Here is a 27,412-nt window from a genome sequence, read left to right as displayed (position 1 = left end):
TGTCATCCTTTAGACTCTAGAGTCCCCGCCAATAGGTGGTGCGATCCACTTGGAACTTACCCCGGGCCACCACTTCCTGGCTGGAGGTTCCAATCAACACTTCGTACGTTCCTTGCTCACTCTTCCACATGTCCTCGATCTCGTCCCAGAAGCTGGTCGCATATCGGTCCAGCTGGATGTCAACCGTCTTTTCTTCCCCAGGTTGTAGGAATACTTTTTCGAAACCGTGTAGTTCCTTGCTTGGGCGCGGCGTTGGGGATTCGGGGGCAGAGATGTACAGCTGGAGAATCTGGGCGCCCGCTAGTTTCCCCGTGTTTTTGATTTGTACGGTGGCGACCGTAGGACTGTCCATATTGAAGATATCTGGGGCGATAGTCACACTCGGTGAGACCTTGAAGGTCGTGTATGAGAGGCCGTGACTATAATATGGTTAGATGAGAAATAGGAGACGAAGGAACGAACTCACCCGAATGGAAAGAGGACTTCTCGTCCGGTCTTCTCATAAAATCGATAGCCTGCATATATGTCCTCGCCGTACAGCACTCGGCCACCCACGCTGGCGTAGTTCAGATAGGCTGGGTTATGTTTCAGATCCACCGGCCAGGACAAGGGCAGCTTTCCGCATGGATTGACCTCTCCGAACAGGACATCGACAATTCCATGACCTGTCTCATTACCTCCGTACCAGGCCTGCACAATGCATTGGGCCTGATCGGCCCACGGCATAGTAACTGGTGTACCAGACTGATTGACGATGACGGTCTTGTCTGCGGCGGCCTTCAACACCTTCGAGATCAACCGGTCAACCCCCGGGGGCAGATCCATGTGCTCACGATCGAACCCTTCAGATTCCCAGTCCTTATTGAGGCCAGTGCAAAGAATGGTATAGTCGGCCTCCGTGGCTGCTTTCACGGCGTTCTCGATCATTTCATCCCGGTCCATTCGTAGACAGGCCCCAAGACTTGCGGCGCCACCACCGAAATTCACCATACCCACTGTTTTCATTGTGGTGGTGTTGGCAGAGCCGAACTCGATCCGAATTTTGTATGTAGTCCCGGCGACTAATTCCTTCGAGCCCGGTTCCTCAACGGTGCCTTTGCCGAAGAAGGCTGTCCCGCGCGTCTGGCTCGTAGTGTTGTCGATCACAAGCTCATCATCAATGTAGAGATTGGCGGTACCAAAGACACTCAGGCCAAAGTCCCAGATCCCGGATGCGTCGGGAGTGAAGTCGCCAATAAGTGTGGCCCAGAAGAGCCCTCGGTTGAGGCCTGGAGCATAATAGTCCATGAACTGGAAGGCCGTCGTCGATACAGGCTCAGTGCTGATCAGATATCGTTCCTTGCCCATCGGCTCGTTGTAGAAATGAATAACAGCATTGCCCAGGAGACGGTCGATCACGGGGAGCATCCTATGGGCGTATGCGCCCGCTTCATAGAGCACCTCTGCGTTGGGAAGTACTTCTTTGCAGGCGTCGTATAATGAGACCGAGTAATATGGCTCAAGTGACGCACTACCACCCCCCGATATGGCGGGAGTCTTCATGTGCGATCCGATCAGGGCGATCTTTTTAATCTCCCTCGGAAGGGGCAAGATGCCTTCGTTCTTGAGGAGGACGATGCTGTTCGCACAGATTTTGCGATTCAACGCTCTATCCTCTGGGAAATCCCGTCCTCGTTCCTCTTCTGACACCTGGGCACGACTCGCCTGCTTCACGAATTCCAACACCTTTCGCGCTCGTGCATCGATCGTTGACTGCTTGATCAATCGAGCCTGTATGGCGGACTCGAGGTATTTCCCCCGATATCTAGACACACCCGGCATTTCCAGGTCCAGGCCCGCATTCATGGAGTCGATGGTTGTATAGGTCCCGTACCAATCGCTCATAACCAATGGATTCCACTTCCACTCTTCACGGATCAGATTGAGCATGCGCGCATCTTCCACCACATGCTTCCCGTTGATCTTATTATACGAGGTCATGAGCGCACCGGGCTTCGCATCTCTGGCCACAATCTGGAAGGGTCGTAAATAGATCTCGCGCAAGGCTCGCTGAGTGACAAGCACATCCACCGCCCGGCGTTCATGTTCCTGGTCATTGCCCACGAAATGTTTCACCGTGGAAATGACCCCTTTGCTTTCGCATCCGAGGATGATTGACTTTGCCAGAATGCCCGAGAGATGCGGATCTTCCGCGAACGATTCGAATCCGCGCCCACCGGTAGGAGCTCGTTGCATATTGATTGTTGGACCTAGCCAACAATGCGCGCCTTTCGCAATGCATTCCTCGCCTAACAGCTGCCCGGCCTTGTATATCAGATCTCGGTCCCAGGTAGCTCCCAGAGCTGTGCCACAGGGCAGACATGCGGCGGGGATGCCGGCAAAGAATTTCGTGCCCCGGATACCATTGGGACCGTCGGTGGCGCGAATCGAGGGGACGTTCAGTTCGGGGATAGGATGTGTATGCCAGAAATCAATCCCTGCTTTGTGTTAGCTGATGAGAGCTTCAAAAGAATCCGTCTCTGACTTACCGGATAAAAGAGCGATCTTGTCCTGGTCGCTGATGTTTGCTAGAACATGCTCTACATCGAATGTCTCCGGCATGATGAACATTGAAAAAAACAGTTTCAATAAAGAAAGAAATCTATGCCTGTAACCTCTACGCAGAGCGAACAGGAGCAGACTATGTATTGACTACATATAAATACTTGCTAATTCCACCGCTTCGATCTTGTTTCACCTCCAACTAATGTTTTGATGGAACCTATGCACGCTATTCCCCCGAGTCTCCGACATCCCGAGACGTTCAGTGTGGCAGCGACGCGTTGACGGCGGAGACTCCCCGGCTTGGTGGGGACCTGCGAGTATCCCCGCAATAATGACCCCTCCCAGCTCTTATCCACGGATTCCACGCGCTCTATCAGGGTGGGCCCGTGGGGGAATCATGTGCTTTTACAGTGGCTCGCCATGGCTCACTGTGGACTCATGGAGCGTGACCACCTTCAAATCTTCCCTTTTGTATTCTATTCAGTTGGCTTCATTCCTTTTTCTATGGAACTACTTGCGACTTTATTTGGCTTTGATACTGCAATTGGCCCTCCAGGCATCAACAGGTGAGAGGCCTCAGGCAACTAAAGTTGAGAATTGATCACATGACTGGTTGTCCCGAAGTCGCAATGATCAGCACTGACTCACTAAACACGTGCCATGCACCATGCCCCATTTCACGGCATGTTGGATCCCGAAGAAGAACAATTACAAAGTTCGGTCAATTTCCGTCAGGTTGTGTACTCGAACTCGAAAGACGAATTTGTTCTAGCCATGCTGGAACCGGAGATGGAACCTGTATGTTGTCAACGCGGTGAATCAAATTCCTACAGGACTAATCTATTTAGATAAGCAAATCAACATGCAACTTGAATAACTGCCCTGCAGAAATCTTACGTCTGATATTCAATTGACTGTCACATTCTGATTTCTACGCACTTTGCCTTGTGAATAAAACATTCCGAATAATCGCTGAGCCGCTACTGTACTTGAAAATTTAGTTTATCTGGCATAAAAACCCTGACTACTACTCTCGCCTTGAGGACCTCCCGCCAATCACCCAGCTGCTACGAACGCTGCTTTCTAACCTCAGCTAGCGACTTGATGGCGATCTATCGCCACTACGCAAGGAAGCAGGAGAGAGGAACAACCTAGTTCGAATACTTGGAGAACTATCTCTGCAGAAGAAAAAAAAACAAAGGAAGGGGGGCCTAAATAGGCCGAAGCAGAACAATCAACTTGGCCCTGGAATCATCCTCTAGGAAAATCCCGACCGGGGATTCCCTCGAGGGAGATCCCTATCGGATCTCCATCACGACTCACACTAGAAGCCTATACTTGGACAGTAAGGCCTGGGCCTTACATTCTATTCGATTCAAACTTCCTAGGATTCACGTTCCTACGGATCAACTGGATGAACTGACCGCGTTCATCCGACGGACTGGACTCCCAGTCTCATGCAAAGACTGGTGGATTCGGGAGCTCCATGATGGCTCAGTCGATGCTCTTGTCGCGCTACTGTTAGCACAGCTCTCAAGCCTAAGATATCTGCATCTTGGCATTTCTTTTATATGACAGAGTGCTCTCATTGGTACAGTGCTCCGATCAGCAATCTGCGAGCCTAGCACTCGTAAGCTGGGCACTTCCAAGCTAGCCAATTTTAGCATCTTCAAGAACTATCTTTTGTTCGTTGTGAGTCTCGAGATTATGCATACGACCGGAAGGCTAAGAATACTGCGAATATCCTACCATTCTTCTATCTACCAAATCTTCAACACATATCCCCTTCAATCGATAACCTAGAGAAATGGTCATGGCCTACACCACACGCACACGCACCTATCCCATCAAAGCTTAAATCCCTTGATCTAAAGAATATTCGCGAAGGATATCTAGGGGAAATCCTCGCTGTGACAAAGAACCTTGAAACCCAACGCTGGAAGTGGGTATTAAGACAATGGCGTTTGGGATGGCCATGCTGTTACCTAGACCTTGGACCTTGATAAGGTCGGTACGGCTCTGTCTCACGTCCAAGAAACTCTAACGAATTTGACTATCACGGCCGATGTCCAGCCTGCAGCTGCAGTTGGTGATCAATTTTACCCTGGGTTACAAGCAGTGGGCTCATTAACAGCTTTGTCAAAATTTGACCGGATCAAGAAACTCCAAATCCCTCTAGCATTTCTAGTTGGACTCGCAGAGGATAGAACGAAACGGTTACAGGATGTTATCTCTAGAAACGTTGAGTTCCTGACCATTACGGATGACTTAGGGCTGCAAAACTGCGATTACCTGGAAGAATGGCTTCTGTGGGAATGGAAGAATTACACCATCCTGGAGCTTCTGGAGTCATTCATGAGGGAGGGGACAACACCATATCTAAAACGCATTACTCTGCTGCTCGAATGGATTGATTCGGACACTAATCAATGGTCAACTAGAGCGAAGGAGCAGCTCCAGGGTTTGAGTGTTCAAACGGGGATTCCACTCGAGATCGTCGAAACAACTGAGATTCCACTTGATTTCGTCGAAATAGAGCAGTATTAAAATTACTGGTCGTTGGTGAGAGCTGGTTCTCTCATCATGGCATCCACAATCGATCCCTAGCTTCTGCCAATATAATGACTTTTCGGCCGATTGAATACTTTACGCTGTGCTCTCAGAGCCGATCACTTCCCGAGTGAGCAGCTTTACTATCATCTTGATTACTACTGCGTACTCTATCTGTGATAATGTTCAGTGGGACGCGCGGGGTTCGACCGAGCCAATGGAAGTGCGGGGAAAGATAAGACAGGGATAGGCATTCAGAGAAATAACACAAACAAGTCTCCCACCTTTCTTTTTAATCCGAGAGACTTGTGAAGTCATCTGTTGAATATTTTCTGCAGTTATAGCGCCTTCTCATCATGGCAGAGTCCAGCGCTGCCGTCGACCAGTCCACGGCGGAACAGGGAACTGACATCGCCATGGCGAAGCGAGTGTTACGCAAGATCGACATGCGACTCGTGCCCTTGTTATTCTTCACGTACATGCTCAACTTCATGGACAAGACAATTCTCTCCAGCGCCTCTGTCTTTGGTCTATCCGAAGATACGGTAAGATCCTCGTTCACGATTTGAAAGTTCAAGTGCTGACTGTTGATGTATCAGGGCCTAGTGGGGCAACAGTATAGCTGGGTCTCTTCAATCTTCTACTTTGGCTATCTAGCATGGGCATATCCGACTACGCTGCTGATTGCCCGCCTGCCGACTGCCAAATATTTGACTGCCAACACCCTGTTCTGGGGCGCTGTGGTTGCGCTCACTGCGGCGTGTACCAACTTTGCTGGCCTCATGACGGTTCGCTTTCTACTTGGAGTCGCCGAGGCAACTATTACTCCGGCATTTATGTTCATCACGTCGACTTGGTATACGCGCGATGAGATCCCCACGAGGACGGGCATGTGGTTTGCTGGCAACGTACGTGTTTTCGGTCTTATTAGGCTCATGATGTAAACTGATTGGTCGCTTTCAGAGTGTTGGCGGGATTGCTGCTAGTCTTATTGCATATGGACTGGGACATGCCGATGATCATGTCAGGCCCTGGAGGTGGATGTTCATCGTCCTCGGGATTATGACCTTCCTCTGGGCATTCGCCATCTGGATGTTGCTCCCGGATTCCATTTCGAGTGCCAAATTTCTCACAGAAGAGGAGCGTCAGTTCGCAGCTAATCGAGCTGTCATCGCTGGCACGGGTGCGACCGAGAAGACTGCGTGGAAATGGGATCAGGTTGTCGAATGCCTTATGGATCCAAAAACCTGGCTCCTTTTCGGATTGGAAATTCTTACGCAGATTCCGAATGGAGGGACCCAAAACTTTGCAAACCTGGTGATCAAATCTTTTGGATTTACGAGTCTCCAGTCGACGTTGATCACTATCCCTTACTCTCTTATCACTGTGACCGCGATCACTGGCTCCGGCTGGCTTGCTGGTCGTTTCCGCCAAATGAACTGTCTGTTAATCATTGCAGTCATCCTTCCATGTGTCATTGGCAGTGCGATCATTTACTCTCGTTCTCACGTTGTGCTGGGGGTTCAATTATTTGGCTACTTCCTTCTTTCAACTGGCCCAGCCGCAATGCCACTCACAATGTCGCTAGTACAGGCCAATTATCGCGGAGTGACGAAGAAAATGACCATGACAGCTTTGCTTTTCCTGGCATACTGTGCAGGAAATATTTCAGGACCCCAATTCTTCCTCAGCCGTGAAGCCCCCACATATAACACCGCGTTCCGGGCAATCATGATTTGCTATTCACTGGCTGTGCTTCTTGCACTGGCGTTGCGCTTTTATTTGCAGTGGATGAATGCTCAGCGCGTGCGAGTGGAGGGCTTTGAAGGAAGTGCTGGGAATGCCGGCGCAGTCGGTGGTGGTAAGGTTTTAGATGTTGATCCGAACGCGAAGAACGTTGGCCAAATGGTGAATCAGGTTCAATTGGTTTCAAACGACTATGAAGATATCACGGACTGGAAAACGCCAGGGTTTAGGTATCGATTCTGACTGGATGAATTACGGCCCCAGAGAGCGCCGAGTGCTTTGATTTAATCGAATTTGAATGACTGCTCTGCTCCACAGCGTCTCCAGTCTCCATTTGGTGCCTGCCTACAAATATGTCTAGCTTAATCTCCAAAGAAAGATTAGACTTAGGCGGGATCTTCTCGCACGACATGCTATACCCCCAAATACGCTTCAAATTCTATTTTTCAAAGGTCTTTCTAGATGTCTTTTGAGCCATCATCCTTCATGGGCCGAGTTTTTTTCTCGGTCTATTGTTCAAACTTCGTGACGGATAAGATAATTTTGGAAATCTGTCGGGGTCCAAAATTATAGAACTCCACTGCAAGAGTCTGGCATGTATGATGCAAAGGATTCGATGTTTGTGTTCCTGGCATTATCCCAAAGGGGTAAATTTAGCGTGTCATGCGAGAAGCCTCAATCTAGAGACACCTGGATTACGAAGATACCCTCTATTCAGAAACTGGATTCTTTCATATTGTAGCCCGATTGTACCTAGTCAACATCTCGAAGGAGGTTTAGCCGGACTCAAATGACCTTTACCCTAACATTCAAGCCTGCAGCTTTTTTCGCTAGGAGATATTCATGACCACATTCTAGAGAATCCGAATTGATCATGCTGACGACTGAACAAACCGTTAGTCTCCGCCGGTGGGTCTTCCACTATACTATTTACATGCCAGAGTAGAGTATGTAAAATTTCGAAAATAACGATTCTATATTATTTCATACATTGACTGCTGGAGTTTCAGGCTTCGAAACCAATGTCGCTATAGATCATTCCCCACAGGGTCCTGTCAAAGTGGAATCTCACGCCCTTCGTGAAAGATTTGGTGCAAGATTGGTAAGCATCCCCGCAAGGGGGGTGGCTATGTTGACTATTTTTGACCTCTACCCGAAGAGATACAGTAGTTGAGACCCGCAAAGTGAGTCAGTTTGCGCGTACTGGGAAATTAGGCTTGGCATTGGAAGTATAACATACCTCAGTGACCTAAGTAGACAGAAGGCCTATAGCAAAGACACAAAGTTATATTCCGCAGTCAGCATGGCTACCCCGTCAATCTCAGCAGACAATCCCTTCCAGGTATTGATTGCGGAGTCGAATGATGATCCGGTGAGTTAGTTCCTACATTTCATAAGTTTGGTCTATATCTCCGGCATGACTGGCGCTGAGTGTTAGTCACGTCCGGACTTGAAAGGCTCAATTGCAATCGCGCTATGAAACCCATCGCACGAATCGGAATGCGCAACAAAATGCAAAGATCCTGGCGGAAGACTTCCCAGGCTGGTCTATAGATGAGATTCTGCGTCGACTTGACGGTCCTGCAAAGGAAGAGGGATATCTCGATCCTCGCAATTGCCTCGTTATTTGGGCTAGGCCCTCTCCTCATATTCGAGGCTTGATCGCTTTTGTTCAAAGCGAATTAAGAGATGTTGCTCCATGTAAGTAAATTGCGTACACTCTCGTCAAATCCCCGAAGTCAAAGTATATCGACTGATTCGCCGCCGATAGCTCTTTGGTTGATGCCATCTGGAAATCTTCACACCACCGTCCTGGAAGTAGCCCATTCTTTAACAGAGGACCAGATCGAGGAAATTGTCCAAACCTTGAAATCGTCAAAGAATGTCACCGAGGCAGACATTTCAGAATATCCCCTGAAACATCAAACCCGGCTCCTGAAGCCCATGGTGAGCTTTGACTCTTCGGCACTTGCCCTCAGTTTCGCCCCCGCTGCAGGCGAAGGAGCCTCTGACGGCCATGATGACCAATATACTTATCATCACCTCCGCCGGGATATTTTCGACTTGGTGCGACAAACTGGTCTCCCCGTTGCGTCACGGTATATCGTTCCATCCGCTCATGTTACCATTGCACGGTTCATCAACCAGGATGGATTTTTTGTCAAGAATGCGGAGGGAGGAGATGAGCTCGATCCATCGCAAGTCAAATTACTTGTTGAGAAGATTGGTCAGATCAACGACACCTTGGAAAGTCGTTATTGGCCAAAGGCTGATGGTAGCTATCCGAAGGAGGGTGAATGGGTTGTTGGGCAGGATAAGGGACTTGTAATTCGGAGGGGTCGTCTTTGGTATGGAGGAGGCCAGGATGTTTAAGACGACCATTTATTTTCTCCGGTCCCTTGCCGTCGTTGGATTATAGATTTGGGATTATCTCGATACCTTGAATTCCATGAATTGCCTGCCTTAGCTCGTGAGTCACAGACATTTCCTGGTTATAGTAATGATTTGACTGACTTGTTGAGGCCAAGCAAACTACACAAACTAAACAAACAATGCTTATCACTGATTTCATGGCGGGATAATGTTCTGAATCAGACTAGTCGGGGTGTAACTGTTCTCCTGTATGGCCCAATTTCCCTAAGAACCCCACTCCCCCGCTTTTACGAGGATGTTTGGAACACGAGGATTGCTTACCTAGTGATAAGATGAAATGCAACCTTAACTGGAGTGTTGAGGATGCGTTTCGTATATAAAGTAGCTGCATGATTCTGGTGTCCATCTCATCTTTGAGTTCATCAAACACTGTTGAGGACAAAGTCATCAAAATGGAACCACTTCGAAAGATCACATACCAGTATGCGCACCATGGCATACCGCTCGAATGCGATGTATATGATGCCATCAATTATGCAAATGATGCACCTGTCTTTCTTTTCTTTCATGCCGGTGGCCTTGTAGGAGGGAATCGGACCTGCGTCCCTCCTTGGCTTGTGCAGGTGAGAAGCATATTCTGTACTTAGGAAAGGTACATCGAGACTGACCTTCTCAATCTCTTAGACATGTTATGATCAAAAGTGGCCGTTGATTAGCGCCAGCTATCGACTTGTCCCTCCGATCGGAGGCAAGGAGTTGCTCGAGGATGTCACGGCCGCATATCAATTTGCCAGGAAGCTGGGTGACGGTGTAGACAGACAGGTCATTGTTGGCGGTGCCAGTGCCGGTAAAAAGAATCCCTCCAAGATGTTGAGTTTCCGAAAATTTGAGAGTGAGGACTAATTATGATAAAGGACTGTTCATGGCGAGTTTGGTACCCCATCATCTTCAACCTCCACCCTTGGCTTTACTCTCTATCAGTGGAATCGCCACATTTCACCACCCCTTCTTCCACTCGTCTACTCAACTCACACCACATCCAATCCCAAAGAGTGAAGTAGAACACTTCTTCAATGGCCCCGTCATCGTTGGATCCGTACCAGAATACGAGCCCTGGGCTTTCTATCCCGCGATGCTATTGCCTTCATCCACAGCCAAGAATTCGGACTATGTTCACCCAAAGGCCCCTGCAGAGAAATCTGCGTTTGAAAAGGAAATTGAGAAGCGGGATACTCTCTATGACTATTTCCTCTACGAGAATGCGTTCGGTGGTATAGTCGGCGATGTTGACCCTGGGTTTGACTGGGCTTTGGAAAGGGGTGAAAAGTGGGAGGCATGGCCTCCGACTATCTATATTCAAGGTGATGCTGATGTGGATGTTGATAAGGATGTGTGTGTCTCAGCTGCAAGCAAGCTTGGTGAAAAGGCGAGATTCTTCATGTCTGAAGGACAACCGCATTTGTTTGAAGCGAACAGTTTTCTGGAAGAGGAGACTCCGGCGATGGATCAGGTTCGGGCTGCAATTGCTGAGCTAAAGGTTATCGTCAGTCAGGCGTTAGGAGAGACTAAATAGTCTCAAATCTCAATACAACGTCAGAACTTAATAACTATGGCAGGACAATCAACTTGAAAAACAATTCATTGTGTAAGAATATGTCTCGTGATGCGGTAAATATTATAATACTATTATGTACAGCGATTCAATCAAGTCGAACCGCCTTCGCCTCTCAAAAGAGAGCTCGAAAGATAGTCGATGGAATATCAACAAAGGAACATCAGGAAATGATGCACCCTAAGAAAGGAAGAAAATAGAAACAACAAACACCAACAACATGTCATAGACGGGAATCGTCTTCAATACCGAGAATCCAGAACCGGTGAAGACTGGCCCAGAAACAGCAGTGGTTCCACTTGCCGCGCCAGTCTTCTGCGAAGCGGACGAGGCGGTTGAAGTGGAACGCAGGGTTGACGCCACTGGAGTAGAGGAGACACGGTGCAAAGTTGTAGCCGAGCTCGATGCCCCCGCCTGGATGTGCGCGACACCAGTGTTCTTGCTTCCTGAAGCGCCAACTCCAGTACCGTTGGAACCATTGCTGTTTGAGCCAGAGGCTGCGCCGGTAGCCACGGCAGGAATTGAGGTCGCAGTCGGCTTGGTCTCAATTGTCACAATGATAGTGGACGCAACCAAGGTCTCTGTGGTGACAAATGTGCTCTTTGCAGTGGCGGGGCAGTTGGTGACTGTTGATGGGCATGCGGTCACCGTGGCCGTACGGGTAGTCAATACAGTTGAGGTGACAACATCCCCGGAGGAACCGTTTGGCTTTGAACCAACACTAGCTGTGGATGTGACCTCGGAAGCAGCGACAGGGCAAATTGTGGTAGAGACTAGGATGATTTCGGTAGTGACATATGTGGTCTTTTGTCTTGCTGGGCAGTCAACAACGCTGGAGGGGCATGCAGTGATCGTGGAAGTGCGAGTGCTGAAGACAGTGGAAGTAGTCAATTCTCCACCATTGTTCTGACTAATTGTGGCCGTAGGTTGGGGAGCGCTGGTCTCGGTGATAGGGCAAACGGTGGTCGAGACGGCAATAGTCTGGGTTGTCACGAAGGTAGTCTTGTCAGATGCAGGGCAGTCCGTAACTGTCGATGGGCAAGCAGTAATGGTTGCGGTGCTAGTGCTGTAAACTGTAGAAGTCGTGAATGCCGGCGGGGTAACCGCAGATGATGGAGACGATCCTCCGGGAACCGAGGAGGGAATTGAGGAGCTCGAGAAATCGACTGTGGTAGAAGACTGCACAGGCTTAGACGAAGAAGTGGTCGATGGAATAGTAGACGAGGGAAGGGCAGACGAGGGTGGCGTGGAGATTGGCCTCCTTGACACAGGCGGGGTGCTAATCGGAGACCACGTCGACGATGGCACGTCCGAGGATGAGGGCGCTGATGACGGGACCACTGACGAAGGAACCACTGACGAAGGAACCACTGACGAAGGAACCACTGACGAAGGAACCACTGACGAAGGAACCACTGACGAAGGAACCACTGACGAAGGAACCACTGACGAAGGAACCACTGACGAAGGAACCACTGACGAAGGAACCACTGACGAAGGAACCACTGACGAAGGAACCACTGACGAAGGAACCACTGACGAAGGAACCACTGACGAAGGAACCACTGACGAAGGAACCACTGACGAAGGAACCACTGACGAAGGAACCACTGACGAAGGAACCACTGACGAAGGAACCACTGACGAAGGAACCACCGACGACGGGATCGCTGATGACGGGGGAGCCGATGGGCTCGCCGAAGGAGACGACGATGGCACTGACACCGGAATTTGAGTATAGGAGATAGGGCTAGACGATGGAATGATCTGCGACGAAGGAATAGTCGAAGAAGTGATCGTCACCAATGGGGTGGATGACAGTACCACAGGCGTGGAGGTAGGCACCACGACTGGGATAGACTGGAAAGGCGAAGAAGATGCCACCACGGTGCTTGAGGAGGCAACTTGAGCAGGGGTAGTGGATGGCGCAACCGATGAAGGAATGGCCGAGGAGGTCGGAGCGACTGTCGGGGTTGAGCTGATAGTGTTGGTCGTGCACACCTGGGTGGTCTCAGGACCGATAAACTTGGCATTGTCGACTTCGAGAGTTCCACCCCGGGAGCTGATCAAGATCACCATCGTATGCGATTTGGAAGTCGCCTTGAAGGTAGCGGAGAGGGTCTTCCAGCCTGCACCGGGGGTATAACGGGAGACTGTAGTCGCCAGCAGATGGTCATCGAGCTCAAGGAATAGATCAAAGGATGTTCCAGATGTAGGCTTGTAGTCAAAAGACAGTGTGTATGTCGTGCCAATCTTCAATCCCTTCACGGTTTGTTGAACTGCCCAGTAGCCGGGGAGAGGCCCAATCTTCATGGCGTAGTTGCCATCATCCGACGAGTCGCTAACAACAACGAGGGGAAGCGAGCAAACTGAGCTAGAATGCTTCTCCCAAGGGTTAATCTTGCCAGTCTCATAGGATGGATTGATGAGGAGATTCTGTGGGATTGTGTGGCAATCAACGCCGGTGCTGGCACTGGTGGTGGTGGTGGTGCAGGGTTTGGTATCGACTGGCTTGTGGGCCACTGCGGATTGTCCCTGAAGCAAAGCGCCCAGAAGGACGGCGACCCATGCGGTCTTCATAGTGAATGTGGGGATAGCCTAAAGACTATCGATTTAATGAGTGTGAGCGAAAGAGTGGATGGACGATGTCCAATAAAAAAGAATGGACGGCGATTAAGCCTAAGGAATGAAAATGAAGGTATACAGCTATACTTCCAAGCAAAGCATAGATGACAACGACACACTGCTTTTTCCACTCTCAAAGCGATATCGTTTAATTATATACCAAATCTTGAATTATCCCCTTACAACTTGTCGCCGTTTTCTCCACAACATCCTATTGGCGGGTTGTCTATTTGTGTCTGGGACTTGGGGCTTACGCTTAGCTTTCATGGAAGAAATTGGCGATGGCTTCAACTTTAGCAGCACAGAAAAAGGGAACACTAGCCACAACTACGCGATGTGGAAATCAATAGTTCCTGACTCGTGCACACTAGTCACTAGCGGTCCTCTGGGAGGATAACGTGGTAAAAGATAGCGGAGCCAAGCGCCTATCACCATGCGGCCTCGCGTGTTTGTTCCTGATATTTTCGGGCATTTCCTAGCGAGGAAGTGGATCTTCCGCGCCCCCAGGAACGCGCTACGCCACGAGGGTCCAATACAGCATCTAAGTCTACTTCGGTAAGCACGATGAGGCTCTCGCGTTTTTGTTCTAAGCGAGTTTGAGTCAGCGTTCTCGAATTGAAGGATGTGTGGTGACTAGGTGGTGGAAATGGGATGTACAGGAACGGCCTAAAGGCCCGGAATCCGAGCACGGAGAATGATGTGTCTCTTTCAAACAGCGTGACTGAGAACCCAAAATGCGCATCGACACCCCGGACCATGAGAGTCAAAGAATGCATGTGGAGCCTCTACAAGAAACTTTCGCACTCCAGTTTATTCTCTTTCATTGAGAAAGAAAGGTTTCCGGAGCATGGTTGAGGGTTTGCTCGATCCTGGCCGATCGAGTACTTTCTTTGTTTGGCTGGGACCTGCCGTGATGCTCGAAGCTTCCTGTCTCTTCTTTGTCTATGTTTTGCTATAAGGATTTCCTACTTCGCTCCGCAATTCCATCTTCTTCTTTTCTCTTCAATCAAACCGAGACTCACTTTGTTTTGAAACCTTGGGTCTGAGTCTCCTCAAAGATCATATCTTTCAAGTCTAAAGGCTGCCAAGTCAATCATCTTTTGCAAAATGCCCAGACCACGCAGAGAAGCTCCCGCAACCTCAGAGCGAAAGCGAAGAGCTTTGTCCAGCGATGAAGCTGAGCAATCCAGTTCCTCCAAACGGGCAAAGGAGCCGGGGTCGGAGCCAGTCGAGACGTCCGGGGATGAAGAGGAGCAAGCTGCTCCTCCAACGTCACTTCAACAGGCGCAGGCACAAGTCCTAACTCCATATCCCAATATGGGAATAGGAATGGGTTTCAATCCCCTTTCCAACGATTTACCTGGGGACTTTAGACTCAGCCCCTTTCCGAATTCATCGCTGTTTTTAAAAAAAGGTCCCACCACAGACCCCGACCCTGAGCCTTTTGTACCGTTCAATTCCGGGGGTCCAGGTACAGAAACACCGGTTCAAGGCGAAAAAATCGAGCTCCCAGGTACGAGAGGGCCTTTGACAGATCCGACTGTTGGCAGAGACATCATTCTCGAACGATTGGATTTGGATGTCTCATACGTGGAGCTCTACAAGCGCGGTGCACGGAAACCAACAAGACCCCAGAGGCAGCCAAGATGGCAACACCCAGGGGATGAGCCTCTAGTTGATCCCCTGAAGTTTCCGACTGGATGGAACTCTAATGAGCCTGATCTTGATCCTGAGTAAGATTTTTGAAAGATGACAAGCTTCATTTGACGGAGACTAACGATTTTGGTACAGCGATTACGATGCGCAGATCGCTCGATGTGATGAGAGAATTCAGGACAACATCAACCCTCACTTCTTTGAGGTGAGAAAGAGAGAGTACATGGACGTGAAGCATGCTGTTGAGTAAGTGTTTGTTTTTGAATCTTTCAAATTTTGCAGATATTTTCTCCATGTCTTGACATGAAAACAATATATCTCACGGCGTCCTTGGTGATCATTGCTAACTCACCCACTCCACAGGAAATGGATGCAAGGCGAGCCCAAGAGTCTCAGCAGAGCCACCTACGAGCGACTTGATACACTCAAGTTTATCAAGAAAGCAATTGATGGGGGCCATGATCCTCTCGCGGAGAAGGAAAATGTGGATGCCATTCTCAACGCTTACCGAACAGGTAAGCTTGAGTGGATTCCGGATCTTGTTACCTACTGGTCCAATGGGAAACAGCTCTGTGAGCCTCGTCGATTTGATTGGGACGAGTTTGAAGTCATCAACAAGGCTAATTCTGGCCACAAGTCATTCTGGGTTGAAGGCGTAAGTAAGCCATTCCAAGCACTCAACGACACGAGACTAACAGTAATTCACTTGAGATCGGGGCTCCCAACGGATCGAGCAGAAATGATCGAGTCACCATCTGGCCCTATCGCTATCAGAAGTACTTGAAATTTGTATGCCATTCTCTTGGATCTGTCCATTCAATTCACTTTTACTAAGAAGCTGATTTCTATCAGCATAGTACAAGTTCCATGTTCGATTCCCAGGCTACAGATACTACTCGGAACTCGAGTTCCTCCACGACACCGGGGCAAGCGACATGAGTATTTTTGAAGACGATATTCAAGGAATCATGGGGCCAGGTGGGTATGATTTCCCATTCCTCAAGGTCGCAGGCTACGTCAAAATAACAGGTGCGGGCCACGAAGAAACGCCACTCAACACTACTATTGTTCCTTTGGTCGCCATCGAGGCCACTATTGTAACCGAGGAGGAAGATCCAGCAAAGGAGCGCCTGCGCATGACACTGTGGACTCGGGCATGGACAACCGTGAACAAAGGCCGCGCGAACCTGTCTCTTGGAAATTACAGAGTCGACGGCCCTTGGCTGCGTCATCGCTTGTACATGGGATCTGCGCCAGATGGGACTGACCAGATACATGCCGCTAATTTTAAGGGTGATCTTGCCTTGAAGAGAGTTCATCCGAGGAATACACCGGGCTTGGTTAATGATCCTCCGCCAATTCTCCCTACGCCAGGAACCTTTATTTCTGTCACGGGAAGACGTGATAAAGTGCCGTTGCCAAACTTGGGTTCTGTCAAGCGATTCGGAAGGCCTGTCTTCACTGATGTTTAGATTGACTTTTTTTTGAGGAGTGCGTCTTTATGTGGATTTTTCTTGCTGCTTATGGGTGACAATTTGGTTCTTGTTTTACTTTTCATCTTGCTTCGTGTTTCTCATCTTTTTCGATTTGTTGGTTATCGATGTCACTTTTCAAAGGGCCGTCGGTTGCGTCCTCGTCGTACTACATTCCCTTTCCCTGAAAGACCTCAATTCCATTGTTCTTCAAACCTCTGGTGTTTGTTCTGCCGGACATCACAATTTTACAGTAGAGTATATCTTCTGTCTCACTTCATACCAACAACAGCAAAATCAAGCGCTCTGGCTTTCACCGGACTCCCAGAGACACTACCAGAACTACCATCACCTCTGTTGAACATTTCCCGATGTGTACTTATAACGTACGTTGTATTGAAGATATAAGCAATGTAGAAAGAAAAGAGTGTGCCCAAGATAGTGTATACGATTGGACAAAACGCCAATGAATCTCTGTAGGAGCTACGGATATCTATAAGAACAACAGGAAAAAAGAAAAAAAAAATACACCGGACACAGGACAAGGCCAGACCGGGAAGAAACACCAAACCGCACGAAGAATCCAAACAGAACCCAAACAAATGACTCCACAAAAGGACATTCACGCCATCCTGGTCAGCTCCAGGGCAGGCGGGGACTGTATACATGGGCAGCAGGGGGTGACAGCCTGCATGAGGAAGATCAGAAGGCGAATCCACCATTCCGGCCGGCTCCGGGGTAGGTGGGAGAACCAGGAAGAAAGAAACAACATGAGAACGCCCAAAATGACCCGTCTACTCCTTGCTTGCTTTGCCAACTAGGGCTCTAATGAAAGAAGCCAGAAACTCGTTAGTGGCGGGGGCGGCAGGGCCAGAGATCTTCCCAGGCAGTTGAAATACGACCAGAGGGGGGCTCCCCGGGACATCCATCGTCTATGCTCGAGGCTTAGCATGCCCATCACTCGGGTTCTCAATCACTATCGGCAACCGAGGGGTGTCCTTGCTCCAATCCCGGTTTACTGGCACTTCAGCTATGGCTGCTATGCCTGCTGTGCCGCCTTCCAGCTCGGCCGGCGTGGGCGTCACGCCCTCCCCGCCCGTGCCGCCCGTAGTGCTGGTTTCGGCTGTAGACAAACAATGTTAGTATATACATCTTTGACAAGTCGAAGAAACATCCCAAAGGACATGACAAAGGACATGACAAAGGACATGACAAAGGACATGACAAAGGACATGACAAAGGACATGACAAAGGACATGACAAAGGACATGACAAAGGACATGACAAAGGACATGACAAAGGACATGACAAAGGACATGACAAAGGACATGACAAAGGACATGACAAAGGACATGATAAAGGACATGACAAAGGACATCCCAAAGGTCATCACAAAGAAATTACTTACTATCCTTCTTCCCGAAAGGCCACCACCATTTTCTAGGCTTCGCAGCTTCCTCTAACTTCTTCATCCTTTTTTGGTAGAGGTGCGACATGTACTTGGCAGGGTTGTTTTCCAGGGCGTCTTCGTGCTTTTGGCTACAAGACGCGAATTAATACAATCTTACTGGCACAGGGGACATCTTCAAAGACATCTCCAAAGACATCTCCAAAGACATCTCCAAAGACATCTCCAAAGACATCTCCAAAAATAGGACGAGACTTTACGTACCGAACGTTCCACATAAAGAGCCAAGCGCCAACCAACACAACCAACAACGTAGGAAGTCCCAAGGCCAGCCCTGTCGTCCAGTGCATGGCCGCGCCCTTCGCCGCATCGGCGGCACGAATCTCAATAGGCGCCATTTCGAGGAATCCTTCGAAAAAGGTTTCAAATGAGCTTCGTGAAGAGGTTTTAGAATAGGTTTCGAGGGCGATCAGGCAAACATTCAGAAAGACGTTCAGAAAGACGAGTCGGCGCAGTGAAAGTTGGGGGAGTTTACAGAACTACGATCCTGGGGGGGTCTACTGATGGACTTGGAAGCCAGCACAGGGCAGGTACGCCTGGGTTCCTAGATCACGGCGGTAACTTCGCTTATTTTAAGGTGAGCATGGGTTGTTTTGATTGTTCTTACGTCTGATGTGACCGATCTGGTCAAATTCTGGTCGATTTGTATGGATCTTGAATCTACATGTAGCTCGCATTGCGAATGTCTTAAATTTCAGATTCAATTGGGGTCTCCCTTCTATAAGGAATGAGATCTCAACGAGAATTAGTTGAAAATGTTCTAATCAAACGGCCGAGTCGTTACAAAGGATCCATGGATCCATGAAGCTGAAAAGTAAACAAACCTGAGGAATCTACAGGTACGTCAGCGGGTATTTTAGGGCTTGATCCTGGCGCCTCTACTGTGATTGGCAGGTTGATGCTTGACAGCCGACCTTATCTCAACCTCATATCTACGGTAAAATGGTCCATCCAGATTCGATCTCAATGATGCGTGGGGGATCAGAGACACTGTTTGTTGGTTACTTTTATTTTGTAAATGGAGTGCGGCCGCCGACACTTTGGGTTGGGTCGTGGAGGTTGCGTTCCTTCCACTTCCACTTCGGTGTCAATTTTTCAACTTCCGTGGCAGAACGGTGACGTAAATCCCTCAACTGCAGGTCCCTGCACGGAAGGCACATCTCTTTCGAGGTCACGATTTCACAACCCGAGGTATGGAAACTCCCTGTTGAATTTGCTTCGAGAAGGTCATTTGCCGTGAACCCTTTCACTGTTACCTCCTGCCGATTCCGCAACCCTTCATCAAGATAAGTCCAGCGCATGTGGGTCCGTAGACATGGGGATATTTGACAGCGTAGGGTTACCTGGTGTAGACAGACCGAGTTGCGTATTCGCCCTGTTGCGGCCGCAAAGAAAATGGAGCCCTTTTGACTTTCTGCCCTAGGCCTGTCTATGAAAATTTCCATATTTGTTTGGCTTGCTAATTGCACCATCTGTTCAGCATAGAATGGCAAGGGTGTCCTATGGTTCGTTTTCCTTCTAACTTCGGTGTGGTGGTTCCTTCCCCTTTCCCATTTTTTTCCATAGTCTGCGCGGTGATCCGTTAACATTTCCTTTTGTAGTGTAATTGTCCTTGGGAGTTTTGTTTCTTTCTTCACTCTTCACATGTTCCTTCCTCGGTGCCTTTCGAAAGCTCTTTTAAACCTCTTTCGAAAGCTCTTCTACAATGGCTCCTACACCCACTGTTTCCCGGTTCACCGCTCATACGAGCACCCTCGCCAAGCGGGGCGTTTCGATAGACGGCTGGAGAGGCACATTGATCAAGACATGCATCGTACTCGCCGCGCTGTTTGTTTTCTTCCGTTTGCTTGCGTGGCTCTTCTGGTAAGTCGAAATTATTGTCATTCGAGATTCATTCGAGATGTTCTTCGAGACGTCTTTCAAGTCGAGATCGTCACGCTGATTTGATGCATACAGTAAACGGCAAAAGCAAGCTCGCGAGAGCTACCCTTGGAGCATGCTCCATGACCACTGGTATCGTGCCGACCAAAAGTGGCGCAAAGCCCACGGCAAGAAGTGGTGGTGGCCTTTGGTCAACAAGAAAGGTAAGTGATTCGACACCCGCTCGTCTGAAGTATGCCTTGGCTTGAGAAGCATGAATAAGTTAACCAAGATTGTCTGTCTGTAGTTCCAAAGGACCTGGGCCCTCGGCCCCGCATGATCATACCCCTCGCGTCCTCGGAGGATTCCCCGGTGGACTTGGAGATCGAGAATGTGGATATCCCCGGGCTTCCACCCATGGCCCTTGTGCGCTTACCGCGTCTGTGAAGATTGAAAGGTGATGCTTTTGGTTGTTCGCGTTGTTTGGTCTGGTCTCTTTGCTCGGTTCCCTGTTACCTTCCTCTTTTTCTTTTGATTTTACAGATATTCAACGTCCCTACGGGGTTTTGTTGGCATCATTCTCACCAGTATGCCCTGCCTTGGAGAACTTTCTTTCATTCTTCATTCATCATCTAGATGTAGCCCGAATTGCGGGTTTCGTTGTATGACGCGGCTCACCATTCTGGCCATTAAGGTTTCAGGAGTCGCTTGATTTGCGCCTCCTTCAAGAGTGGACTCGAGGGCCTCCGGAACCAGCAATATTAGCTTATCCAGTTAATCTATCCAGTTGAATGCATGCTGATTGCTGGATTTGACGTAAAGTTAGGGAGTCAGAAGCACATGTTCTTTTTGCAGCGGATAATGAACATGTGCAAGCGGAACGAGTTCGCTAGACACCAAAAGAAGGACCCAAAGAAAATGAGGAAGATGGAAAACAACATGCCATGCACCCAGATCGGCGTCAGTGGGTGTCTCCAGCTCAGGGTGTCTCCTGCGTCATGAGTTAGTTCTCAAGTTGCTAGGGCTTCGAAAAGAGGGCTACCTCACCGGTTATAGCGATACCAAGGTTGAAGACGCCAATGATGATGGAAAGCATGAAATTGAATCGAGCCTTTGTTTTTAGTTCGCGATCGCCTCGTCGAGAACCCGGGATTCTGCGGAGTTGGAGCTCATATGGAATCAAGTGTTCTTAGGTCGTAACAACGTGACAATGTGGGTAAGATGAATACGCGCAACGGCTGGTGAAGAATAGAAAAGATGCAGTAGAAATTGTGGACAAAGTAGAGATGGAGAGAAGAAGGAAAATGGGACAGCAATAGGGAGGAAAGTTTCCTCTTCAAGTTGGGCCTTCCTTTGATAAGATTTCAAATTCCATCGAGAGTTAATTGAAAATGTTCTCAATAATTAAACTATCAAGTCGTTAAAATGGAACCCTGTATCCATAGAGCAAGAAAGTAAACATCGCTTTGCATTGCTGTAACTATCCCCTAAGTTTCGTCATTTTCATCAGACAGATATCCATGGTTGACTATTCTCGATAGGATACGTCATCCCCTCAGTTCGAGGCGGCGGCGGTTTTGTAGCTTGGCCATATTCAGAGCTTCGGAATAGGGAAAGTAGTGGAGAGTTCATTCTTCCGTCATCACAGCTTTGTTTCTACACTTACTCATTCCTCAACAACCATACCCATCAAGGGGCTGTTCTTGTCTTTTCGTCATTCTCATCCTTCCAAAACAAAATTAACGGAGTTTCCAAGATGCTTACGTGGTTTGAATGGGGTTCCTATCGCAATCGTGACCTCCTCTACTACAGGTCAGACACCGTTGGCCCAAGAGAAATCATTGAACTACTTCTTGCTGAGCACGCGTTACGTGAACTCAAACAGCGCGAGGAAGCGCTGAAGCAGCGCTCGATTGCTTTACAAAAGGCCAAGGCTATTGAGTCAGACAGTTCCGAGCTTGAAGACGCCAATGCACAACTTGACGAGACCCGAAAGCAAATTCCAAGAAAAGAGCACGACCTATATGGAGCAGTTTCTATGCTGACCTCCGTTCTGAGAAAAGATTATGATAGCTTGAGGCGCAATACAAAATGGTTTATGCGCAAAGAAATGGTCCAGGATTGCTCGGATCGCGGTGGGTGTTGCAGTCGAGGATGCGGATGCTGCTCACAGCGACATTTATCCAAAGGGACTAAGGGTGATGGCCACTGCACTACCGAGTGCTGGTGCTGTACTGCCTTTCGCGGCTTTGAGATCTCCAAAGAAGATAAGATCGATATGGTCAAAGATTTTCAAAGCAGACTGGAACGCAATAGATCGGGATATTTAATCGATATGGCCGATTGGTTTTTTAGCCCATTGCCGGAGCCCCCGGCCGTGGCTCCGAAGCTTTCAACTGTAGCCTCGCAGACTATGACTGTGATCGCAAAGACTCCGACTAAGGACATGAAGACTCCTACCGTGACCGTGACCACGAAGCCATTAAAGCCTAGATCTAGGTGGCAGAAAATCTTTGGACGGAACAAGTGACGGGAGCCCCGTGTTCCGTTTTGCTTGATAGTTTTTACTCGACAATCGTTGAAGGGCTTGTTTGATCTCAACAGACTGCCTTACACAGAATTGTGGATGATCTGAGTGTCTTTCTCTATGTCAATCTGTCGTATTGAGACATTCAAGCATAAGGGTCCTCCATTATTCCCTTGGCTACTCCTCGGTTACATGCTTCCTTTGTTGCTACTCGAGCAAGTCTAGCTAGATATCCTCTGTTGATTGCATATGATAATGTTGATTTTTAGAGACTCAAATCAAGCAATATGATGTTGAATTAGATAGCCCGTACCTGTATTGTAAAATCGAAACCCATCATGCTACGCATTTGTGTTAAGATTTGTTTGCTTTGCGTGAAGTTCGCCTAGTCTCGATATGCCGACATTTCTCCCAAGTTGTGCAGTACAATGATCGTAAAAGTCAGCTAATCAAAATCTGGAATTTTACCTCTTTTACTCATGCTTGAAAAGCCGCCTCAACAGTAGTGGGAGCTCTAGTAAGCATTATTTTGCCGTCACTTAAGCCTCTCTTCTACCTCATCCCCTGCTTTTCGCTATTCCATAGCCCATCCATCGAGATATACATCATTGTGCCTTATCAGGAAGGCGGTGAGTGACCGTTTTTCTGCCTGAGGACGCAAGCACATCGCGCATCCAAAACGCATCTCGAGGCAAAAGCCATCGCGGATTCCTTTATTTTTCATTTCCTCTCCAACCCACCCACCTTGACACCTCTCTCCCCGTTTCCACAAGCTCGGACCTGCATATCATTCAGTCCACTCTGAACCAGACATTTGCAACTTCCCTCGACACACCTCTCTCTCTGTTTACGACAGTATCCTTCCACCCAGCTCTCTGGCGCGCCCTTTCCGATGTCCCTCTTCGGTAGCGTTGGCGGTGCCACCACCACCACGGCGGCAGGCCAGACCAACACCACGGGCGACATCTCCAAGGATGTTGCGCTCAACCAGCCCCCAGAGGACAGCATCTCTGACCTTCGGTTCTCCCCAGCCAGTGAGCATCTAGCTGTCGCATCGTGGGACAAGAAGGTCCGCATCTACGAGATCAACGAGCAGGGTCAGAGTGAAGGAAAGGCACTTTTTGAACATGAAGCTCCAGTGCTAAGCTGCTGCTGGTCTCCGGTAAGCTCCATATCTATTCTCCAAGTCCCGCAAGAGGTATCCATGTCCCCAAGCTAACCTGTGACTCTTTTTCATTTCCAGGACGGAACTAAGGTCGTCGGTGCCGGTGCCGATAAAGCTGCTCGTCTTCTGGATCTCGGTTCCGGTGCGACTACTGCCACTCAAGTTGCTGCCCACGATGCTCCTATCCGCAGCTGCCACATGATCCCCAATCCTTCCGTCGGTGGCTCTCCACTTCTCATCACAGGCTCATGGGACAAGACTGTCAAGTACTGGGACCTGCGGCAATCGAACCCAATCGCGTCCATCGAGTGCCAGGAGCGTGTGTACACAATGGACGTCAAGAACAAGCTCCTTGTCATCGGCACTGCGGACCGCTACATCAATGTCGTGAACCTCGACACCCCGACTAAATTCTACAAGACCATGCAATCCCCCCTCAAGTGGCAGACGCGGGTAGTCAGCTGCTTCGCCGATGCCTCCGGCTTTGCCGTCGGCAGTATTGAAGGTCGCTGCGCCATCCAGTACGTCGAGGACAAGGATTCCGCCTCCAACTTCTCCTTCAAGTGCCACCGCGAAACTCCCCCCGCCAATCGTGACGTCTGCAACATCTACTCTGTCAATTCCATCTGCTTCCACCCTGTTCACGGAACATTTAGTACTGCCGGTAGTGACGGCACCTTCCACTTCTGGGACAAGGACGCGAAGCACCGCCTGAAGGGATACCCGGCTGTTGGCGGACCGATCTCCAGCACCGCCTTCAACCGTAACGGAAACATCTTCGCCTATGCTGTCAGCTACGATTGGAGCAAGGGCTACTCTGCCAACACCCAGCAGACTCCTAACAAGGTCATGCTCCACCCCGTGGGGCCTGATGAGTGCAAGCCTCGACCGGGTACCCGCAAGCGGTGATCGGGGTAAACAAAGAATCGAGGAGGATGGACGCATGGGATCGTGCCCAGCGAGCATCGCGGCGTGATTGGCGCAACGAGCATCTAATGAACCCTTTTTTTACCATGTCGGCGTGTGCTTTTATCTACTTTTCATTTTTAAAAGAGATCTGCAAATGGGACTCACTTTCACTCTATTCCGTTCTGAGGTTATTCCTTTCGTATCCCGTGGTTCAGATTCGAGTACCCACGGCACGAAGGTCGAGGCAGGTCAAAGAAAAGAGCTGGAACAAGTGGGAACAAGACAAAGAAAGGAGGAAGGACTACGGGGGATCTCTTTCGGATGGCATGCGGGAATCTGAGGTCTACAATTTCGAAAAACAGAATGGAGGAGGAACTGCCCAGACCCACAGCAAGTAGCTACAGACTAGGGAGATAGATCGAACAGACAATCAAATCAGCGAAGAATCAAATGCAAATGCAACTCCAACTCTTTCTTCCAGAACACCTATTCTCGTGGATTCATGTGTATGATAAACAAAAAAAAGGAAGAAATGCCAAAATCCAACGTCCAGTATATCAGGATCAGTTCCGAAAAACCCACGTCGCTCATCTCAATCATCATAACATATGACATATGACCGTAACATACCCTCACCCCTATGTCTGCGCCACTTGGAAACTCGCACTTCTGTTGAAGACTCCTGACACTTGCCCAATACCCTCTACACTTGTCCCTTTCTCATGGATTAAACCATTTAAGAGGTGGGGAGGGTGACCTGGGCAACACCGTCGGCGATCTTCTCAACTGCCTCATCGTTGGGCCCGTCAGCCGTCACGCTGGGGCTCTCGGCACCACCCTTGGCAGTAGCCTCGACCCCACCAGGGGCCTTGCCCTTCTCCTTCTTCTCCTTCTTCTTAGCCTTGGCGGCGGCCTTCTTAGCCGCAAGCTTAGCAGCCTCCTCGGCCTTCTTGGCGCGCTCAGCCTGAGAGCCGCCGAAAGCCTCACGCCACTCATCAGCCTTCTTGGGGTCGATGCGCGAGAAGAGGTAGGCAGCCTTGCCAATCTTGTGACCAGCCTTCAGGCTGTCGGCCTTCCAGCCGTTCTCGAGAGCCTCGATAGAGGGAATGGTGAGGAAAGGAGCGTTGAGCTGCTCCAGGATAGAGTCGGAGGTGCCGGGCATGTAGGGCGCGAAGACACTGGCGAGCAGGTGGATCAGGTTCAGGACGGAACCGACGACGGCCGCGGCGCGCTCGGGCTCGTTGGCGATCAGGGAGTTGTCCAGACGGTTGGCCTGGATGAGACCGTTACCGGCCTCGGCGAGGCGCATGGCGGTGTTGACACCGGCGCGCAGGTGGACGCTCTCCATTTCCTCGATGTACTGCTTCAGGAGGCCGTTGACTTCCTCCTCGAAGGGCTTGAAGCTCTCGGGAACGGTGTACTCGGGGATGATGCCGCCGAAGGAGGCGTTGACGAGCTTGATGACACGATTGACGAGGTTACCCAGCTTGGCAAGCAGCTCGCTGTTGTTGGCGTCCACGAAGGGGCGCCACTCGAACTGGGTGTCACCGGTCTCGGGGCGGTTCTTCAGCAGGTAGTAACGCCACACATCGGGGCCAACGCCGGTCTCCTTGGCGTTGGTTCCGAAGACACCAATGCCGCGAGACTTGCTGAACTTGCCGCTCTCGTAGTTGAGGTACTCGGTAGCGCTGAGATGGTGGAGCATGGTCCACTTATCCCGGGTACCGATCTGGGTAGCGGGGAAGATGACACTGTGGAAGGGAACGTTGTCCTTGCCCAGGAACTGGTACAGCTGGACGTTCTCCGGGTTGCGCCACCACTTCTCCCAGTCCTTGGTGTAGTTGGCAGTGATGGAAGGGTAGCCAATGCAGGCCTCGAACCAAACGTACAGCACCTTGTTCTCAAACCCCTCCAGGGGAACGGGGACACCCCACTTGAGGTCACGAGTAATACCACGGTCCTTCAGACCCTCCTTCAACCAGGACTCAGTGATAATCTTGGAGTTTTTGGGCCAGTCACCCTTGCTGATAGCCTCGGTGGCCCACTTCTCAACCTCCGGCTGGAGCTTGTCCAAAAGCAGGTGAATGTGTTTCGTCTCACGACGGACCGGGGTGGCTCCGTCGAGCTTGCAGCGGGGGTTGATAAGATCGAAGGGGTCGAGGAGGTGACCACACTTGTCACACTGGTCTCCACGGGCATCGTCGTAGTGGCAGCGAGGGCATTCTCCCTCGACGTAACGATCAGCCAGGAATGAGCCGTGCGCCTCACAGAAGGGTTGCTCGGCGGTGCGCTCGCCAAGGAATCCATTTTCATGGAGGCGCTTGAAGACAGCCTGGGAGATCTCGGTGTGGTGCTGAGTAGGGGTGCGGCCGAAGTGATCGAATCCGATGTTGAACCACTTGTAAACCTCCTGGTGGATCTTGTTATACTTTGCGCAAAGCTCCTCCGGCGTGACCTTCTCCTCTAGCGCCTTGGTCTCTGTCGCTGTGCCATATTCGTCCGTTCCGCAAATGTACAGGGTTGGTCGGCCGCAAGCCTTGTGGTACCTATCATTCACTCTCGTTAGCTTGGGTCGTCGGATTTATCACAGTGGGGTGATAGTGCGATTTTGAGTCATACCTCGAGAATACATCCGCACTCAGCACAGAGCCGACGACATTGCCCAAATGGGGAACATTGTTCACGTAGGGAAGCGCACTAGTAATGAGGATATTGCGCTCGCCCTCCTTGGGCAAGATTGGGTCTGAAGCCATTGTGGTTGAGGGATTGAAAGAGCGTAGATGGAGGGGTTCGGCGGAAAATAGATAAAGTGGGCATCTCGTGACATGCCCGAACGCCCCGCATATCAAAAATTATGAGAGCTCTCTTTGTTTCTTACCCCAATTCTTGACTCATACCCTTTTCC

At 49.8% G+C, this 27,412-nt stretch overlaps 12 protein-coding genes across 12 annotated transcripts; 9 read left to right on the top strand and 3 right to left on the bottom strand.

Moving 5' to 3' along the window:
• Window positions 1-16: 16 nt before the first annotated feature.
• Window positions 17-2,601, bottom strand: N7473_011647 (beta-glucosidase; the record flags this gene model as incomplete). The annotated part of the gene is made up of 3 exons (XM_057157586.1): window positions 17-419; window positions 467-2,477; window positions 2,529-2,601. The coding sequence occupies 3 exons, from the start codon at window positions 2,599-2,601 to the stop codon at window positions 17-19; spliced, it is 2,487 nt and encodes an 828-aa protein (XP_057003436.1).
• A 1,900-nt stretch (window positions 2,602-4,501) lies between these two features.
• On the top strand, window positions 4,502-5,091 carry N7473_011646 (uncharacterized protein; the record flags this gene model as incomplete). Its single annotated transcript, XM_057157585.1, has 2 exons — window positions 4,502-4,551; window positions 4,782-5,091. 2 exons carry the CDS (start codon window positions 4,502-4,504, stop codon window positions 5,089-5,091), a joined length of 360 nt encoding a protein of 119 aa, XP_057003435.1.
• Window positions 5,092-5,450: 359 nt separating this feature from the next.
• Window positions 5,451-7,083, top strand: N7473_011645 (uncharacterized protein; the record flags this gene model as incomplete). Its single annotated transcript, XM_057157584.1, has 3 exons — window positions 5,451-5,639; window positions 5,694-6,002; window positions 6,058-7,083. The coding sequence occupies 3 exons, from the start codon at window positions 5,451-5,453 to the stop codon at window positions 7,081-7,083; spliced, it is 1,524 nt and encodes a 507-aa protein (XP_057003434.1).
• Window positions 7,084-8,143: 1,060 nt separating this feature from the next.
• Window positions 8,144-9,213, top strand: N7473_011644 (uncharacterized protein; the record flags this gene model as incomplete). The annotated part of the gene is made up of 3 exons (XM_057157583.1): window positions 8,144-8,212; window positions 8,298-8,541; window positions 8,612-9,213. The coding sequence occupies 3 exons, from the start codon at window positions 8,144-8,146 to the stop codon at window positions 9,211-9,213; spliced, it is 915 nt and encodes a 304-aa protein (XP_057003433.1).
• A 356-nt stretch (window positions 9,214-9,569) lies between these two features.
• Window positions 9,570-10,883, top strand: N7473_011643 (alpha/beta hydrolase). Its single transcript, XM_057157582.1, has 3 exons — window positions 9,570-9,836; window positions 9,898-10,060; window positions 10,128-10,883. The coding sequence occupies exons 1-3, from the start codon at window positions 9,603-9,605 to the stop codon at window positions 10,784-10,786; spliced, it is 1,056 nt and encodes a 351-aa protein (XP_057003432.1). The 5' UTR covers window positions 9,570-9,602; the 3' UTR covers window positions 10,787-10,883.
• A 122-nt stretch (window positions 10,884-11,005) lies between these two features.
• On the bottom strand, window positions 11,006-13,405 carry N7473_011642 (uncharacterized protein; the record flags this gene model as incomplete). The annotated part of the gene is made up of 1 exon (XM_057157581.1): window positions 11,006-13,405. One exon carries the CDS (start codon window positions 13,403-13,405, stop codon window positions 11,006-11,008), a length of 2,400 nt encoding a protein of 799 aa, XP_057003431.1.
• Window positions 13,406-14,557: 1,152 nt separating this feature from the next.
• On the top strand, window positions 14,558-16,578 carry N7473_011641 (uncharacterized protein; the record flags this gene model as incomplete). Its single annotated transcript, XM_057157580.1, has 4 exons — window positions 14,558-15,183; window positions 15,242-15,352; window positions 15,470-15,761; window positions 15,964-16,578. 4 exons carry the CDS (start codon window positions 14,558-14,560, stop codon window positions 16,576-16,578), a joined length of 1,644 nt encoding a protein of 547 aa, XP_057003430.1.
• A 1,184-nt stretch (window positions 16,579-17,762) lies between these two features.
• Window positions 17,763-18,041, top strand: N7473_011640 (uncharacterized protein; the record flags this gene model as incomplete). Its single annotated transcript, XM_057157579.1, has 1 exon — window positions 17,763-18,041. One exon carries the CDS (start codon window positions 17,763-17,765, stop codon window positions 18,039-18,041), a length of 279 nt encoding a protein of 92 aa, XP_057003429.1.
• Window positions 18,042-19,751: 1,710 nt separating this feature from the next.
• N7473_011639 (uncharacterized protein) lies at window positions 19,752-20,353 on the top strand (the record flags this gene model as incomplete). The annotated part of the gene is made up of 3 exons (XM_057157578.1): window positions 19,752-19,909; window positions 20,003-20,130; window positions 20,214-20,353. The coding sequence occupies 3 exons, from the start codon at window positions 19,752-19,754 to the stop codon at window positions 20,351-20,353; spliced, it is 426 nt and encodes a 141-aa protein (XP_057003428.1).
• Window positions 20,354-21,662: 1,309 nt separating this feature from the next.
• On the top strand, window positions 21,663-22,436 carry N7473_011638 (uncharacterized protein; the record flags this gene model as incomplete). The annotated part of the gene is made up of 1 exon (XM_057157577.1): window positions 21,663-22,436. One exon carries the CDS (start codon window positions 21,663-21,665, stop codon window positions 22,434-22,436), a length of 774 nt encoding a protein of 257 aa, XP_057003427.1.
• An 889-nt stretch (window positions 22,437-23,325) lies between these two features.
• On the top strand, window positions 23,326-24,507 carry sonA (putative nuclear pore complex protein (SonA); the record flags this gene model as incomplete). Its single annotated transcript, XM_057157576.1, has 2 exons — window positions 23,326-23,595; window positions 23,677-24,507. 2 exons carry the CDS (start codon window positions 23,326-23,328, stop codon window positions 24,505-24,507), a joined length of 1,101 nt encoding a protein of 366 aa, XP_057003426.1.
• A 736-nt stretch (window positions 24,508-25,243) lies between these two features.
• N7473_011636 (methionine--tRNA ligase MES1) lies at window positions 25,244-27,260 on the bottom strand (the record flags this gene model as incomplete). The annotated part of the gene is made up of 2 exons (XM_057157575.1): window positions 25,244-27,053; window positions 27,127-27,260. 2 exons carry the CDS (start codon window positions 27,258-27,260, stop codon window positions 25,244-25,246), a joined length of 1,944 nt encoding a protein of 647 aa, XP_057003425.1.
• Window positions 27,261-27,412: the final 152 nt, after the last annotated feature.

The sequence above is a fragment of the Penicillium subrubescens genome (genome assembly GCF_028828155.1).
Source record: "Penicillium subrubescens strain IBT 31985 chromosome Unknown utg000010l_segment0_segment0, whole genome shotgun sequence".
NCBI classification, from domain to species: domain Eukaryota; kingdom Fungi; phylum Ascomycota; class Eurotiomycetes; order Eurotiales; family Aspergillaceae; genus Penicillium; species Penicillium subrubescens.
Note: the sequence above shows the minus strand (reverse complement) of the source record. Positions and strands in the feature narration are given on the sequence as shown.

Excerpts from the sequence above, each read along its gene's own strand:
- N7473_011643 (XM_057157582.1), top strand. The coding sequence starts at position 9,603 with ATGATTCTGGTGTCCATCTCATCTTTGAGTTCATCAAACACTGTTGAG. Across the intron at positions 9,837-9,897 it reads TCCCTCCTTGGCTTGTGCAG|ACATGTTATGATCAAAAGTG; the intron begins GTGAGAAGCATA and ends TCAATCTCTTAG. Across the intron at positions 10,061-10,127 it reads TGTTGGCGGTGCCAGTGCCG|GACTGTTCATGGCGAGTTTG; the intron begins GTAAAAAGAATC and ends ATTATGATAAAG.